At 34.5% G+C, this 18969-nt stretch overlaps 1 protein-coding gene across 1 annotated transcript in view; it reads left to right on the forward strand.

The window, feature by feature from the left end:
* The first annotated feature begins 5382 nt into the window (after positions 1-5382).
* Positions 5383-18969, forward strand: part of LOC132152097 (leukocyte immunoglobulin-like receptor subfamily B member 1) — a 100450-nt gene continuing 86863 nt past the window's right edge. The window contains exons 1-13 of the mRNA XM_059560788.1: positions 5383-5485; positions 5940-5975; positions 6370-6630; positions 10141-10405; positions 10605-10873; positions 10946-11080; positions 11708-11878; positions 14044-14322; positions 14692-14934; positions 15020-15145; positions 15579-15680; positions 15821-15877; positions 16045-16131. Of these exons, the coding sequence (XP_059416771.1) occupies positions 5455-5485; positions 5940-5975; positions 6370-6630; positions 10141-10405; positions 10605-10873; positions 10946-11080; positions 11708-11878; positions 14044-14322; positions 14692-14934; positions 15020-15145; positions 15579-15680; positions 15821-15877; positions 16045-16131 (2062 nt within the window). The 5' untranslated portion in view covers positions 5383-5454. The remainder of the gene's footprint in view (positions 5486-5939; positions 5976-6369; positions 6631-10140; positions 10406-10604; positions 10874-10945; positions 11081-11707; positions 11879-14043; positions 14323-14691; positions 14935-15019; positions 15146-15578; positions 15681-15820; positions 15878-16044; positions 16132-18969) is intronic.

Genomic DNA, 18969 nt, shown 5'->3' on the forward strand with positions numbered 1-18969 from the left:
TTTTTTAGCTCTATTTCTAAAACAGAAAATAATTCCAAACACAGCCACCAAAGCACAGTTTTGCGTCTCTGAGCAACGTGACAGTGTTTCGTTCCTGAATGAATCAACCGTTTAAATGATTCGGTTCAATCGCAATGACTCACTTATTAACAGTGACTTGCTGACACATACTGGCCATTTTAATATCACATTTAAAGTATCTTTTGATTTTTTTAAATAATTAATTTCTTATAATTTCAAATGAGTATTCAACATTTTATGTTTTGTATATCAAAACATTATTCATGCATTTGTAACTGCAGGTTAAATGCATTCTTGTCCTGCACTAGTGTAATACATCTAAATGCCACTTCCAATGAATCTTCTGCATTTCCTCTGCATTAAAAGATGAGTTTGTTGATACTGATTTGCCTGGTAACAGCCCAAATGTTTTATTATTCTAAATAACTGATTCCTTTAATTAAAAACAACTAGTTTGAGATTAATAGACCTATACCAGGGGTGTCAAACTCAGTTCCTGGAGGGCCGTAGCCCTGCAGAGTTTAGTTCTAACCCTGCTCCAGCACACATATCATGTAGTTTTTAAATAAACCTAAATGATTAGATTAGCTGGATCAGGTGTGTTTAATTAGGGTTATATCTAAACTGTGCAGGACTGTGGCCCTCCAGGAACTGAGTTTGACACCCTTGGCCTGTAAGTAAAATTTCATTAATGTAATGGTACTTTTACTTGAGTAGAATATTTTTGTACTCTTTCCACCTCTGTCTGATTGTGCCAGCGGTTCCTGTGTTGTGACTCGACAGCAGCTTAGCGAAAGCGGCCCTCCTGGAAATGCAACTGGGCTCGTTTTGGAGTAGTTTTGAAAAGCAAGTGGGCAGGATTTGTTTTAAAAACCTGGCAATCCTGATCTGAACCATAGACAGTAAAAGAACACACATGCTGGAGATGTACTTATAATCACAGGAGCGTTTTTACTGACGAGATGCGAGTTAACATGTAGTTAACAAAGCTAAACAGCGTTGCCCTTTGTGTAATAAGATACAGAAACTGTTAAACGCACCAACTTAAATAATAAAATACACTTACCAGTTGTGGTCCATAAACAACGCCTTCTCCAGACAAAGAGGGAACTGCTCCATCTTTCAAGAATAATCTTTGTGCGAATCCGGCATTAAACCTATTGAGATTCGCTGTCCTCAGCAAAATGTGCTGCACATAGTTTTACATGTGGATTATAATTTTCGGGAACCGAGTTAAACATAAATTGTAACCATTAATCTCCAAGTACAGCATCCCTGGGAAGGCCTAAAAAAGGTGATTGGACTCCGAGATGAAAATAACAGCGTTTCGACGACATGGCGACAAACACAAACGCAGCTATTCCTCTTCTCTGTCGGAGTGCAACAATGCCACGCCCCCTTTTTTGTGTATTCATGTGGGCGGAGGTTAGTCAAAAAACTGTTTTAGTGATGTCATTACTGCAGGAACTAGAGGGATGTAGTCCAAACGGTTCGTTTTTTGTAAGCGAATTCTGTTAAATAAAATATCTCGCTTGACATTAAACTTTGAGCTTTAGAATTTTACATATATTATTTATACTCTAACAACAACATTACACACTAACTAAAGTTTAAAACATGGGATCACGAAGAACGGGACCTTTAAAGTAACCAAAAGTTTAATGTTTAACATTTTAATTTGTGAATGACTCATAACTGTATTCTAATTTAGTTTCATGGTATTTGGCAACTATACTGTGACAACTCATTGACAAACTAGTAAATCATAAGAAGACAACTGATGGCACCTGTATTCATAGCAACTAGTTTCTAACTAATTAATCATTTGATTGTTAATCATAAATATAATAATATCCCACATATCAAATGTCTTCTGGCCCAGATCCGGGCCACACAATCACTTTTCCCTCGGCCCAGGTTCAGCAAAGAATGGTGGCCCTGAAGTGGCCCAGAACTGGATTAAAGATTAGGCGACACATGGGCCATAACTGGCCCAAATCTCAGCCAGTTAATCACCCTTAGCTGGCCCTAAACCGGGCCAACACAGGTTTTATTATTGGTACCAATTCTCAGCCTTAAGTAAACCAGAATCCCCAAATCTGAGCCACACTTGAGCCTTATATAGCCCAGACCCAACCCAGACAGTGTTACAACTGGTGTGTGTGCTAACATAAGGAAAAAGTGCTAGAGGAGGATCTGGAACAAATGAGAAGTTTACTGGATGACGAAGGGGATTACAGACAATATACTACATTTACAATACAATCTTAGGTTAACACTCACAAATATACATATACCAATATAGCATTAACATAGACATATACAATCACGGACGAGGAAGAACTGAACAGACCGGGTATTTAAACACACAGGAGGTAATGAGGGAACTGGAAACAGGTGGGGAATAATCAATTAACCAAAACAAGAAAAGGAAGGTGACCAAATAAGGGAACAGAAATCCATGAACGTAACAGTCAGTTTCTCTGCATGGATTTCATGCAGGCCAGATGTGGGTCGGATCTGGGCCAACACTATATTGCTGTCTGGGAATGTACACATAAACTATGCCAATAAAATACATTAAACTGAATAGAAAATCAGACTTAAAACCCACACATCATGTAGCTGTGCAATAAAAAAGATAAATAAATAAATAAATAAATAAATGTATTGCATTGGTTTTTCTATTTATTTTTACAAAGAACAATAAAAATAAGACACTTTCATGATAATTTTATTTAATGCTTGTGCATGACTGCATACTAATAAAAATTATGTGCCCCATGGTAAGCCAAATAAATATTACATGATAATGGTTAAATGATCTCTCTCTCTCTCTCTCTCTCTCTCTCTTTTCATGTAAGGATTCTAAGATTATTTGTACCAAGAATAATAATATAAAATGTAATAAAATTATAATTAAGTGCAGTTTAATACACTTGACTGATTTGCTTAATTTTGAAATGATAATGTTTCATTCTGTTTTGACTTGCCATTTCAAAGACTAAATTTTAACAATACTACACTTCATTAAAATGTATTTGATCATTTATCCATTATCATGCAATATTGTATTTATCTTGTTTATCATGGGTCACATAATATGCTGCCAGATCTTAGCCTGATTTGGGCCACATATCACTGGCCTGATCTGGGCCACATTCCTCCCACCAACAATTGGCCCTCATATTGTTTGCCGGATCTCCGCCGTGCCGTAATTGCCACACATGGCCCAGCTCTGGCTGAAAGGGTACATGCCATTGCCGACAGGAGGCCAGCAGTGTCAGCTTGAGGCCACATTTGGGTCTGTTTGCTATGTGGGATATTATGTGTGTTATAGAAATTTTTATAGAAATCTCACTCAAATACATAACATAACATTTTCAGTTCAGGTAGCCATGGCGGATCAGGGGACTCATCTGTGACCATAACTAGCTTGACCACCATGGCCACGGGCATATGCCAACACCCCCCCACAAAAAAAAATGATTAGGAGAAATTAGGAATTCTTGGGGGCGCACTGGAGGGGATTCAAGGACTGGAGCCCCCCTTATGCTAAACATGGGGACAGGAGCCATCACTGGGCTAAACTAGGGAACTGGAGTTTATTATTTCTTATTAGTTTTCTGATAACTTCTCTTTGTTGGTGAAATTATGGGGTTGCATGACGTTGTTCCTGAGAGGTGTGTAAAGGGCGGGTTTTAGTGAAGCACAGGGGAGCTTCGGGCTTGACTGTGGAAACGCAGTGCTATTTTGTCCTCGTGCTACTGGCCCCGAGGCTATTAGCCCCGCCCGGCCCGTTTTAAGCCCTGGCTTGCACTGGCCCCACAGTGGAAAAGCGGCTAATTAGGAGTTGTGCTAAATGTTCAGTTAGGAAGACTCTGATCTTCCTGATGTTGTTTAGTGCAAACCTGTATGACAATGTGTCTTTGCATGAATGTCAGATGGTCATCAAAGACTACTGGCTGATCTGATTGAAATTATAATTGATGATTATAGCTGGATGGTGAAGTTGTGCTGTATCAGTTGCTGGTACATGACGAGGTACAAAATAAACAAGGAAACTGAACTTTTGATTTACTTTCAAAATAATATGACGAATATTAGAGAAATATGTGACATGGTGAGATCACTATGAGATCAGATTGTTGACTTGTAATGCTATTGTAATCTATATAGATTATTAAGGTTAGTATGCAGCCATTCTTGAATTTGCATGTTTTGTATCTAAAGCCAATAAATTTACATGCATTTTTAAGCATCCTGTGATTCTGGCTGGAGTGAGACTTTAACAGAATGTATATGAGCAACAGTAATGTTGATGTTTCTCAAGCACCATTTAAAAAAGCACCAATAAAAATTCTTATGTGTGTAGTTTTACTAACATTTATCATTCTGAATGAAGCACTAATAAAACAACATCTGAAAGCCACTCTGTGAGCTTCTCTGCACACTGCATGTGGTTTATATTGCATCATGGCATGATCAACTTACTTAATTTCTTAGTTAAGCAAATTTCTTAGTTTTCTTTCTAAATACACTTCCTCTTTCACCTTAGTCTCACAGTTAAGTATTGATGAATGTCCGATATAGGCACATCTTTCTAAAAATGTTTATAAGAAAAAAAACTGAATAACAGTTTTTACTGACTGTCACTACTCAGTCAAAAGTGTGAAACATACAGTGACCAGTTTAGTCTGATTCTCCAACAACTTGAGTCGGTTCTTTATAATAAAGATTATATATATATATATATATATATATATATATATATATATATATATATATATATATATATATATATATATATATATATAATTATACAATGTGACAATACTGTAATACAATTACTGAACAAATGACTCTTATGAGAAGGTTGTTTTTAATGAGACAAACACAAGTGACTAATGAAATATTGGAAACATACTGGACTGAATTTTTACTTTCTGTTGTTCTGTTGTTACTGTTATCTTGTATTAAAGGTTCATGATACTACAGACACTGAGCTGTTGTTCAAGACAAGCCATAGTTTAAGATACACATTTTATTGAAATGTGAAATGTTTGTAAACACATGGAAATTTTATTATTTTCTTCAACAGGCATGAAATACTTAACCTAGAAAGGCACATGGATTCATTAACTGAAATCAAAATCATTATATTTGTTTTAATGCCCATCCCTTGTCTTTGTGTATGAATATTAAACTGTGTTCACAGGTACAAATATATCAGTCAAACTTAACACCATCAGTGTCAGAGCGTGATAGATAGATTATCAACCGATTAGTTTTTAAGACATGAGATATACTTGTATGTATGTCTTTAATCTGTCCTGATGTTTTTTGTTTTTTTTTAAAGATCTGACCGCAGGTTTGAGGAAGTCTTGAGGCTTTAACACACTCTGTTTCTTTAACTGTCATCATTCAGTCAGCATGGAGCTCAGTCAACTTCCTCTTGTGCTCTGTGAGTACTATTTTCTCTGTGTATTTTAGTAGGTGTTTATTGCTATTATATTATTTAAATAATTATATTTGTCAGTGTTCCTATATATATATATATATATATATATATATATATATATATATATATATATATATATATATATATATATATATATATATATATATATGTATATACAGTATATATATATATAAAAAATATTATATAGTTTTGATGGATATTTTTTATATATTTATTGCTGCTCTTAAGAGTTTAAAATCCAGGTCTAGTTCATGATATATGAGTGAAGGATGATTTTGAGAGAGGAAGTGTGCAGTTAGTGCTGTTTGTGAGAGAGAATGCACTCTGTTGTGTTGTAGATCAGTTTGTTTGTTCAGTCATTCAGTTTTGTGCTTTGTAATGGTTTGTTTGTCTTGCAGTTATTGTCCATGTTATGTAATAAATTTTTAGGTTTTAGTGCTGATTTCAAACATCCACTCTCGACAAACTGAAGGTGAGTGAATTTGATTAATGTATTTCAATTAAGTGAGCAGGGAGCAGTGGGCATCCAATACTGTGGCGCCCGTGGATCATTTGGTATTGAAGGTGGAGAAAGTTATTCACTCCCCCCACCAACCTGAGACTCAAACCCACGACCTTTGGGTTACAAGTTCAACTCTGATTACGAAATACTGATTCTGCAGTAACTCACAAACCAACTGGAAGTTGAGAAATGAGTGATACATTTTATTATGATTATAAATGCATCATTTTAAGACTGAGGTGTGACAACAAGTCAAAATAAAATCAAAATACAGTAATTATTAAACAATAAGAGGACAGGATTTTCTGCTGAAAATCATTCAACACTCAAGTGTGATATTTCTAAATTCTCTTTATACTGACAGATATTCCCAAACCAACTCTGATTGTTGAGCCACAGAGTTCACTGTTCACTGGAGACTCAGTTACTCTGAGATGTGAGGTGGATCAGTCTTGGGATGGATGGGAGTTTATCTGGAGAAAAGGCTCAAACACTGAATCTACTGAAGCTGCAAATAAAACAATCAATTCACTGAAAGTCTCTAATGGAGGAGAGTACAGGTGCAGAGCACAAAGAGGAGGACTTTACACAAATTACAGTGAACCAGTAACAGTGACAATAAACGGCAAGTAATTAAGAATAATGGACTGCTCTGAGAACACAATGAAAGTGATTGATCAGTCATCAAGACACTGAATCATTAATTATAACAACTAGAGAAAATAACTTCAGTCTAACATAATTTGGCATGTGTTTTAAAATCAAGTAACTGTGTTAATACTGTAAAAACAGCACATTATATTCATTGTGAATTGTTGTTGTACAGAAAGACCAAAAGCCAAAGTGAGCATTAAACCTGATCAACATGTATTCAGAGGAGAGACAGTCACTCTCAGATGTGACATTGATGGTGAAGGAGTCTCTAGCTGGAAGTACAGCTGGTATAAAGACGGTTCAGTCAGTGTTTTCAGAGAACTACAGGAACACACATTCAATTCTGTTACTGAGTCTGACGCAGGTAAATACTCCTGTTATGGAGCCGAGAGAGGAGGATCACGAACATCAAACATCAGTGATGAAGTTACACTGACAGTATCAAGTGAGTTTTTATAATTTCTTCATGAAAATACACAGGTTTAACATGTTATAACAGAGCCAGTGTCCTGACATTTTATCCTACCCGTCAGATTTTCCTACCTTGGTTTACTGCACATGCGCACATCAATATTGCGTTCTTTTCTCATGCTGAACAACAATATTTAGCAACAATTTATTTAACAATATTATCTGCATTGCTGTTAGGGTAGGTTTAGGGTTGGGATAGGTGTAGACTTTAATAAACTACAATAGAAAAAATAATTATATTTATATTATATTTATTTAAATGATTATATAAATATTTTTGTTGGTTTCCTGTAGCTGTATCCCTTCTAGCTACAACCGCGAATATAACACATAATTACTATATCTGCATTACTGTAAGTTTAGTGTTGTGGTAGGTGTAGACGTTAATAAACCATAACTTTACAGGTAGCATTTTTTTGTTGTCAAATTGTACTACTCACTGTTTCAGCTGTAGATGTATCCCTTCTAGGTACAAACACAAATATAAAACATATTTGATATTCATTTGCATTTTTGGTTGTCGAATTGTACAACACACTGTTTTAATGGGAAGAAAATCTGACAGTGTATATTCTATGGGAGAAATCGACAGAACACCGGTACCAGCACAGCACTTAAGAGGGGGCACCTTAAAGGAAAAATGTATTGCCAAGAGTTTGCTCTTCCTAAGCTCAGGAGACTTATTTGTGATCCTTATTTATCTATCATTTTATATCAACAGCATTTTTTGTGTTTCTCCTTAATAAATAAAAGAAGACACAGATGAGACATGAGAAATGTCTGAGAAAAAAAAGTCAAAACTGAGAATGTGATGAAAAAACATAAAATATACAGTATGTCTTTACTGTCTTGCTGCAATCTCTTTCAAGACTCCGTTATAGGAATATTTTATTGCCAAGAATTTGCTCTTTCTAAGCTCAGGAGACTTAGTTGTGGTTCTCATATATTTCTCATTTTAGCACCAACAGTGTCTCAGATGTTTCTCCTAAGACTCCCTATAAGAATTGAGACATGAGGAAATTCTAAGGTCCCGTTTACACTAGTGCGTTTTCGTTTTAAAATACATAACTTTTGCTACGGTTACACCGGTCATTTACACTACTCCGGTGTTTTCAAGGTTGAAAACAGAGACTTTTGAAAATGCTGCGTTTTAGTTTAAACACTCTGGGCTTGCATTTCAGTGTAAATGGACCAAAACAGAGACTTTTGAAAACGATGGCATGGCTGTTCACATTCTCTCTGCATTTCCTTAACATCCGTGTAAACAAAAACATCAAGCTCATTGTTGTACCCATAGAGATGTATAGGTAGATTCCCCATTTGATCACTCCATGCAATTTAAATAATAGTAAATATAATGTGGTTGTACCTGTGTGAATGGTCATGTGACATGCATTTTCGCTTGTGTAGACTGAAATGCAGTGAAAACACCAGTTTAGACAAGCATCATTTTCATTTTAAAATGCCTTTATAAAATGTAAACACACTAGTGTAAACAGGGCCTGAGACAAAGGAGAAAATGAGAGTGGGCTCTGAGAAACAGGAGATTTCTTTATTGTCTTCCTGTAATCTCTTTCAAGACACTATTTGAAAAATGTTTTATTGCTCAAGGGTTGCTATTTCTTTCTTTAGTTACATTGGGGGTTTTGCACCTTTAAATGATAGCTTTGCACATCAGAATATCAAGGTTTACTAGTTTAAATTTATCTTCAATGAACAGAATGCAGCACTTCACAGAGGAAAGAAAAGTAGAGGAAATAAAAAATAAGGCCTTTAAAACATCTCAAATATTTCTACTATATAGATATGAGTTTATCATAAAACAGAGACTTTTGCCCCCTAAAAGTTTTAATAAGATATCATTATCATCACACTCTGTGCTCAGACATTTCTGTTAAACTAAAGATATGAGAGCTCTCACATTTGTGAAATTTCAGAAGTGATCTCAACAACATTACAAAGTGTGCACCAAGTCAAATGTCTCAATAATAGCTTAAACATTTCTACTATATAATATGTATTATTAACCAATAGCTAATAATAATAATCAAATGTGTTTTAGTGATATAGCTTCTTTCAAACACCCAAGGACACTTTAAATAAGGTAAATAACAGATAGTATGCAGCAAATAAACAGCAGACAGTCTAGGGTTTTGTCATATGCCATTTAACATGCACAAGCAGTGTACTTTTCTGAATATAATCACATAAATATGTTAATAATAATTTTATTCAACACTATAGAGCAACGCAGAGTTTGATTCCTTGAATTAATCTGTTTTTGAACGAATCATGTAAGCCAGTGATTCAATGGTCCATTCACTTGTTTAGTTTCTAATTGAATCAGCCGTTTTGAACGAATCGTTTGATTTGAGTGATTCAATAAATCAATTATTGAAACAGGAATTTGCTGCCATGGTTTTATTGTCATTTTTAGTTATCCATGACAGTCCTAAACCAGCCAAGGTGCCTGAACAAAAAATCATTCATCAAAATATAGTTTAATTAGCAGCATTGACCTAAATTCCTCCATTTCATGCCCCAGAAAAGGGAAAACAACTTAAAATTATAGTTTGTTTCCTGAGGCTAATTATTCATTAAACAAAAACCTCTTTGTTGTTCTTTAAATCGTGCAGATTATAAAACATAAAATGTAAACAAATATTTTTTAGATTACAGCTGTATTTCTGTGAAATCAAGAAGCACTATCAGTAAGAAGACAACATCTTCCACATTTTGCTACAAGTTGCAAAATAATTATTGCTGTTAATAGTGTTCATCATCTGTTTGATTATGTCATTAACTGAATTTTACCATACATTTCTTCCATACGTACAGTACATCAATTTGACAGTCACCACTGAGAAACTACTTCAAAATATATTGTAGAAACTTAATTTTCAGTAAAGCTGTTTTGCAACAATTTGTATTGTGAAAAGCGCTATATAAATAAACTTGAATTGAATTCTATAGTAAAGGTTTCACATCTCACATGATTTCATATTTCCAGATTTCCTCAAACCAACTCTGATTGTTGAGCCACAGAGTTCACTGTTCACTGGAGACTCAGTTACTCTGAGATGTGAGGTGGATCAGTCATGGGATGGGTGGGAGTTTATCTGGAGTAGAGACTCAAACACTGAATCTACTGAAGCTGCAAATAAAACAATCAATTCAGTGACAGTCTCTGATGGAGGAGAGTACAGGTGCAGAGCACAAAGAGGAGGACTTTACACAAATTACAGTGAACCAGTAACAGTGACAATAAACGGCAAGTATTTTCATCAAATAATGATCTGCTCAGAGAACACAATGAAAATAATTCAAAAGACACTGAATCAATTATTATAACAGCTTTAGAGAACAAAATTTCAGTCTAACCTGATTAAGCAGGTGTGTTTTAAAATCAAGTTACTGATCATATATTAAATAGCACATTATTTTCATTGTGAATTGTTGTCATTGTACAGAAAGACCAAAAGTCAAAGTGAGCATTAAACCTGATCAACATGTATTCAGAGGAGAGACAGTCACTCTCAGATGTGACATTGATGGTGAAGGAGTCTCTTGCTGGAAGTACAGCTGGTATAAAGACGGTTCAGACAGTGTTTTCAGTGAACTACAGGAACACACATTCAGTTCTGTTACTGAGTCTGACGCAGGTAAATACTCCTGTTATGGAGCCGAGAGAGGAGGATCACGAACATCACACATCAGTGATGAAGTTACACTTACAGTATCAGGTGAGTTTGATCATCTCTTCATAAACACACACAAGTTTTACATGTTATTAATGAGTGATTTCTGTATTTCAGATAAACCCAGACTAGTTTTAAGTGTTGCTCCACAGAAGTGGTTGACTGAAGGAGATCCAGTGACTCTGATCTGTGAGGTTAACGGCTCCTCTACAGGCTGGACATTCAGCTGGTTTAATGTTACTGCTTCATCAGGTAAGACATAGTGTGATTCATGTGATAATATCTGAAAGAACTAGTTTCATCCAAAAAACAAAAAGACAAAAAAAAAAAAAATATATATATATATATATACATATATATATATATAAGTTAAATATAAGTTATAAAAGTTATATTTACATGAGACTTCTAAATGACCTTTTTTGGTATAATCAGTAGTCAAACTAGTTTATTTGTTTGTTTTGTAATCGCTATATATATATGTGGTGCTGTAGCTCAATTGGTAGAGCATTGTGCTATCAATCGCAAGGTTCGGGGTTTGATTCCCCGGGAATCAAACATATGATAGGTAAAAATTGATAGCCTGAATGCACTGTAAGTCGATTTGGATAAAAGCGTCTGCTAAAGGCATACATTTTATATTTAATTTTAATTTCATATATATATAAAAATAAACAATTTTTTTTTATATATATATATATATATATATATATATATATATATATATATATATATATATATATATATATATATATACATTTATTTATATATAAATAAACTAGTCTGAATACTGATTATACCAAGAAAGGTATTTTAAAAGTCTCATGTAAATATAACTCATCATTTCTTGAGGTAACTCTACACTTTCACTTTTTACAGACTACAGGAATCGTCATAAGCTGCTCTCAGACAGCAGCAGAGGAGCTGGAGGAAACTACACGGTCAGTTCTGCTGCTCCTAATCACACAGGAGTTTATGTGTGCAGAGCAGAGAGAGGAAAACCAGCCTATAGCACATGGTACAGCAACAAACAACCACTATGGGTCACTGGTGAGTTCAGACTGAATCCCTGAATGAAATGTGACTCTCCTGAAATTTTACTTGATCTTTTACGTGCTTGAGTTGTTATGAAATTTGATTCCTTCATAATACAAGGCTACTGCTGAATTGTGTCAATGGAGAATGATGCTTTTTTATTTTCTAGCAGATATTAAAACAATGCTGGAGGCAGTGTTGTCTCAGTTGTCTTTGGCTTGCTTGCTGATGGCATATTACAAATATGTTGGAAACATTATTTTGTTTTGAAACAAAAGAAGTGTACATTGTGTAAAGTGTTAAATCAATAAAACTCTTTTGACTTGATTTCTAAACTGTAATTGTCTTCTCAGGTGTTTCTCCTCCAGTCTTTTCCACTGATTTATGTGATCTGTTGATAAATAGCCTCTCCCAGCAATCTGTGTGTGTGTGTGTGCACTTCTGTGTCCTCACGCTGTGTGTCAGACAGATTCTGATTGGTCCTTCGCCTTGTCAATCTTACAATCTCATAACCAGACAGCCTCACATCATGTCAAATGCTTCCTGTACACTTCCTGGTTGTTATCTGCCCATAACAACACTGATACACCACTTAACACACGAAATATCTGAATAATAAACCCGCGATTACGATAGTTAAGCTTGGTATGAGATTTTCTTGAGATCTGGGGCATTTTTATAAAAAATAAAAAAAATGTACATCTGAAATGCTAACTTGTGCGGAGATGTAAAAGGCTATAAATAGCATATTTTTACAACAGTAAACGACCAATTTCCACCCTTGATCGCAAAAGGATGTTATTACGAACACTCGATTGGAGTTTAAAGTGAGTTTTGGGTAAAAGTGTACTACTAATTTCATAAATTGTCTGATGTAGCTTGATGCTAACGTTAGCTCTAATTAGGGCTGTCACTTTTTATTCGATATTCGAATATGCATTCAAACATGACGTAAAATATCCGTACTCGAACTATAAATAAAATATCCGGTTTTTAAAATGTGGCAGGCATGTAGATGTTTGATATCTGTTCGAATTTGATTTTTCTCAAAAGTGACAGCCCGAGCTGTAATGCTACTAATAGTAGGTGCATTTCTTCTTCATAATGCATTTCTGTCACAATAATTCACGTAAGGTCATAAGAAAATGTTTTGTTGTATTTTTATAGTCTTTTAAAAAAGACTTTTGATAAATAAGGGGTAAATGCATACTGAGACTGAAGTGAGATTGCAGCTTGGTGGATTGTAAAGCTTGAAATACCACAACAAAGGTGTGAAAGACTCAATTGGTGAGAACAATAGAATCATGAATGGGGGAGTATTCATTGACAAAAACACAGACAGAGCACACAGGAGTGTTTATATGTGTGATTTTACAGAGATGACAAGTGCCATAAATCATTCAGATTAGTCTTCTCTAAAAACACACATGTAAATATTTCATAAAACTCACAGTTTTACAGATTACAAATTTCAAATGAAGCTTTGGTAGACTTGTGGCTTTAGCTACACTGTGTTTTTAAACTAATATCCTACATCAACCATATTTTATACATGTAAAAAATATGTTTTTAATATTTTTATTTTTGTTTTTATGTTTGAGCTTGTATATCTCTATTATCATAACCGTCTGAGTAATTCTGATTCCTGAACAGTAAACTTTGAAGTGTCAGCTTTGTGAACAAATGTTGATTATGTATCTAGTCAGAAAAAAATAATGAGCAAAAACCTTTTTATTTTGGGTATGTCATTTCTATCTCCATTCTGTCTCCAAAAAAAGGGGGTGACTGTAAGGGGTTTTAAAACAATGGTGGAGTCAGGGGTCAGCAGCAACTGGGGGTGGCACAGATATTTTTATAATTTCAGTATAAAAATGAGTTGACAATAATGTACTGGACTGTTTTATTACCCAACACAACTGAATAACATTTATTTTTTACTTAATTAGAATTGAGATAATGGTGGATTAAATCAAATAATTAAATAATAATGGTTTCTCCAAAGTTTTTTTCCTCCAGAACTAACACTTCGTGAAGTTGTCTCAGTTGTTTTTGGCTTGCTTGCTGATGGCATAATTACAACAGTTACAAATGTTATTTTGTTTTGAAACTGTACATTGTGTAAAGTATTAAATCAATAAAAAAGTTTAGACTTGATTTCCAGACTGTAATTGTCTTCTCAGGTGTTTCTCCTCCAGTCTCTCTGATCATCAGTCCCAGCAGAACTCAACACTTCACATCTGTCTCTCTCTCTCTGAGCTGTGAGGACCAGAGTAACTCTGAAAGATGGAGAGTGAGAAGATACTCTGACATTTGGGGACTGGAAGATTGTTCATCATCACTGTGGGGATCACAAACAGGATCTACATGTAGAATCAGCTCCACCAGCATATCACACACTGGAGTGTACTGGTGTCAGTCTGAATCTGAGATCAGTCATCCTGTTAATATCACTGTACAACGTGAGTCTGAGGTTCTGTATATATATATATATATATATATATATATATATATATATATATATATATATATATATATATTATGATTTTTTTTATTATTTTCATTTACAATGCAGTACACAAAGCAGTTGATAAACATTTTTTATAATAATATATATAATTAATATAATAAATAAATAAAACAGAGAGCATCAGTCTGCACTACAAACAAACAAAAAACACTCAATGGGTAAGAGATACCAAAAATGTGGTTTTGTAGAAAATTTGAAATTTGAGAAAATGTTTAATTAACATTTAATTTAGTTAAATATTTTTATTATGTAGTTGACATATACTATTTACAACCAGCACACATTTCCTTTGTTTGTGTAGTTGGTGTGATTCTGGAGAGTCCTGTTCATCCTGTGACTGAAGGACATTCTCTGACTCTGCGCTGTTTATATAAACATTCAACTCCACCAATCCTCAGAGCTGATTTCTATAAAGATGGATCACTCATCCAGAGTCAAACTACAGAGATGATCATCTCTACTGTCTCAAAGTCACATGAGGGTTTCTACTACTGCAAACACCCAGAGAGAGGAGAGTCACCCAAGAGCTGGATCTCAGTCACAGGTGAGACTGTACATCAATAAACACTACTGAAATATTTCTGTATTATTTAAAGCTCTCATCTAAATGTAAAATCTATGTATCTCAGCTTCCTCCACAACATCAGAATCTGATGGTCCCAATCCCATGATAATTGGAGTGACCGCAGGACTGACTGGGACATTTCTGATCATCATATTCTTGGTCCTGTTGTGGCAATACAGAAACAACAAAGGTTCATCATCTGACATATATTAAAATTCAATTACACATTTGCAGACACAAATTTTGTTTCTAAACCTTGTTAAGCTGCCATCCTACAACATCATTAAGCTGGTTGTCTGGTCACAAAACCTGGTAAAGGTGGTATGTTGTCTGGTTTAAAAGCTTTCTGGGCAGTTTTCCTCTGGACAGGCTGGGGACTTAGGTGTATGATGCACATATTTACTGTGTATGTAAAGTGCTCAAAATTAGACAATTATTTGATTCCATTTGAGTTACAGTAGAATGCAGCCTATGAAGACAGCAGACAGTGAAGCAAATTACTGTTTTTAACAAATCCATAATGTGATAAAAACATGCCACTAAACACTCTGTCACTCTCAAACATGTATGCATAAAGTAAATCTAATTTCCTCAGAACATTTACATAATCCTTCTGTGTTCAGGTGTAAGATCTCAGTCTTCCTCTAGTGTTAGTCAACAGCAAAACAGCAGTCAGACATCAGAACAGAACCAGAGTCAAGCGGGAAACAACACACTGCTGTCTGGTCAGTCTTTACCTGTTTACCAATAAATAAACCCCCACAAACCTTCACAAGCTGTGATTATAGACACTTAGAAATAACTTTTATTTTACTGACATTTATGTTTATTATTGGTAATTAATCCATGAACCAATTTATTACAGGAACTGCTCATATTTATGACTCTGTTGATGCAACAATTAATAAAGACTTCAGCACAGGTAACAATGTTACAGAAGATAATTATGTCATGTTTATCATAATTACTAAGGCAGTAGTTTTTTTCTTAATACTTAGATCTATCTTTGTTTTTCATTTCACTGTGATATTTGCAGAGCAGATTTATTAAAAACAAATGTCTTATTCCTTTCTTTGTGGTTCACTGTAGATAGTGTAAGTGAACCTACTGACGTCACCTACGCTGAGATTGAACTCAAATCTACAGAGAAACAGAAGAAAAATAAAGAAAACAAAGGTAAACTGAAACAATGGTTTAATGATCATGACAGTAGTGTAGCTAAAGACCTCTGGGGTAAAAAGCCCCTTTGATTTTAATTTCTCTCACATCAGTAAACCAACAAGAAACACCACAGTATTTCTAAACACCTGTTTGTGTCTGTTCACTGTGAAATCCACTTGATCCACAAAAGTCATTGCAATATGTTGATTTCAAGGTAAATTGGTAAACAATTAATTATTTTATTTTCTCTGTAGAAGCTGTAGAGGTTTTATAAACATATTGATGTATTTCATGTCACTGTTGAACACACAGTAAGCACTAGTGATATTAATGTAACTGTTTCATCTTTTAGGGAAAACCTTCTGACACTGTTTACTCTAAACTGAACCTGGTGACCCATCAAGGTGAGTGTTAAAGTAAAAACATCAGTCACAATTCTCATGGAGCCACTGAAAACTGCATCTACAAGCATAATTTTAAATTCATTTCTATATTCTCAGGTGCTGGATCTAGTGATGTGACGTATGCTCAGGTTAATAAATGCCCAGAGGCATTTATATATTATAGTATATAATATATATATATATATATATATATATATATATATATATATATATATATATATATATTCTATTGTCAGCTGTTAAATGTTTAATTGGCTACAAATAGCTCTTTACATGTGCAGTCTATTGATTAAAAAAAATCCTTATTCAGAAATCAAAAACCATTGGGGAAAAATAGCCATGGAAGTTCATTAAATTAGAAAGTTAGGGAATTCAGTTGTAGCTTGTTGTCTTAGGATATTTATGTTTTCAGAATACATTTATAAACTTATTGTAATTTTACTGTAATCTTTAATATTCTAATTTAGATTTTCAATACGATAAATATTAACGAATATGTAATAATAGAATAATAGTAATGAGTAATATCTGAAAATGTATCCTTTCATTCCAGATAGGGTGCAGCATAGGCATGATCAATTTGGCCATCATAGAAACAATGGTATGCACATTAGTTTTTACCATTACACACGATTGAACAGGGAATTTTAACACATTTAAAAAAAAATTACATCATATATATGACTTCCATATTTTTTATAACGTCTGAGAGTATTAACCAATCAAAATAACAATCAGCGGAGAAACTTCGGTCTTAGCATGCAGGCGAGTTCAGATTTAAATTGTTCTCTATTCTTAAAGGTCACAGGTTTTTGCAGGGAAGTCATGGCCTAATGTTTAGAGATTTGGACTTGTAATCCAAAGGTTGTGAGTTTGAGTTTTGGGCTGGCAGGAATTGTAGATGGGGGTAGTAAATGTACAGTGCTCTCTCCACCCTTAATACCTGGACTGGGCTGCCTTTGACCGAAGGCACTGAACCCCCAACTGCTCCCCGGGTGCTGCAGCATAAATGGCTGCCCACTACTCTGTGTGTGTGTGTTCACTGGTGTGTGTGTACACCTTAGATTGGTTAAATGCAAAGCATGAATTCTGAGTATGGGTCACCATACTTGGCTGAATGTCATGTCACTTCACTTTCATGTGGAAGTTCAAAAGAACGCTCTGTGCATATGGTCAGTTGTGTGTGATAGAAACAAAAAAATAATACATTTTAAGTGATATATATGTACATTAAGCTGCAAGCATACAGCCAATTATTTATTTATTTTTTGTTTTGTTTACAGTAGTCAACATTTGAAGTGGACCAAAACCTTTCATCAAAGTTGTCCTAAAACCAAAACAGTACTTCAAATACTTCAACATCTCAAATGTATTTACTTTTTAAAAATGTTTTATTGAGTAATGTTTGCAAATGGTTTGTTCTGAATAGTATTATTGCATTGGAATATTACTTTATTATAATTTGTACAAATATATGATTAAAATGATTTTTGTAGTCTAATATAAGCCTGCATAAAATCATTTTTGTAGTCTAAAATTAGCCTGCATAAAATGTTTTTTTTTTTTTGTAGTTTAAAATAAGACTGCATAGGAAAGCAGTTATTTATATTAAAAGGCAGTGTACCCTTTTTGAGCTTACATTTATTAAATTATCAACTTTTAAAATATGAATTGTTGTCAAGTCAAGTCATTTCAAGCCTTTATTTATATAGCGCTTGAAACAAAATACATTGCGTCAAAGCAACTGAACAGCATTCATTAGGAAAACAGTGTGTCAATAATGCAAAATAATAGTTAAAGGCAGTTCATCATTTAATTCAGTGATGTCATCTCTGTTCAGTTAAAGGAACACTCCGACTTTTTGGGACTTTAGCTTATTCACAGTATCCCCCAGAGTTAGATAAGTCCATACATACCTTTTTTATTTCGGTGCGTTCTGTAAGTGTTATTTGACGCACCCACCTAGCTTAGCACAAAGACTGGATGTTAATGGATACTGGTAGCATAGTAATCCCAATAAGTGACAAAATAATGCAAAATTTTCCTATTTACATGTTGTGATCTGTATAGTCACAGCGTGTACAAATAACAAGGCTATATGAGACAGAGACCATTTTTAATCGTATAAATACTCGGAACTATATTCTCACTAGGCGTAGGAGCACAGCTAACGTTACTTCGGCGGAGTGGCTACTTGGGCGGAGTGATTAGCGCAACACACGAGACGCGCTGTGGTGAGGAGAAGAGAGTTCGCTCAGAGTTGGAGTAATAGAGTCAGCAATTACTAGATAGTAAATTTATAGTGTACAATCATGGGTGTTCGCTGTATTGTAAAGAACTGCGACAATAAACAGGGGAGACCAGGTATTACTATGATGTTTCATAGAATTCCAACCACAAACGCTGACCTGATGAATCGATGGCTACTTGCTCTGGAAATAGATCCAAA

This window comes from Carassius carassius, chromosome 1 (assembly GCF_963082965.1).
Source record: "Carassius carassius chromosome 1, fCarCar2.1, whole genome shotgun sequence".
In the NCBI taxonomy this organism is placed as follows: Eukaryota; Metazoa; Chordata; class Actinopteri; order Cypriniformes; family Cyprinidae; genus Carassius; species Carassius carassius.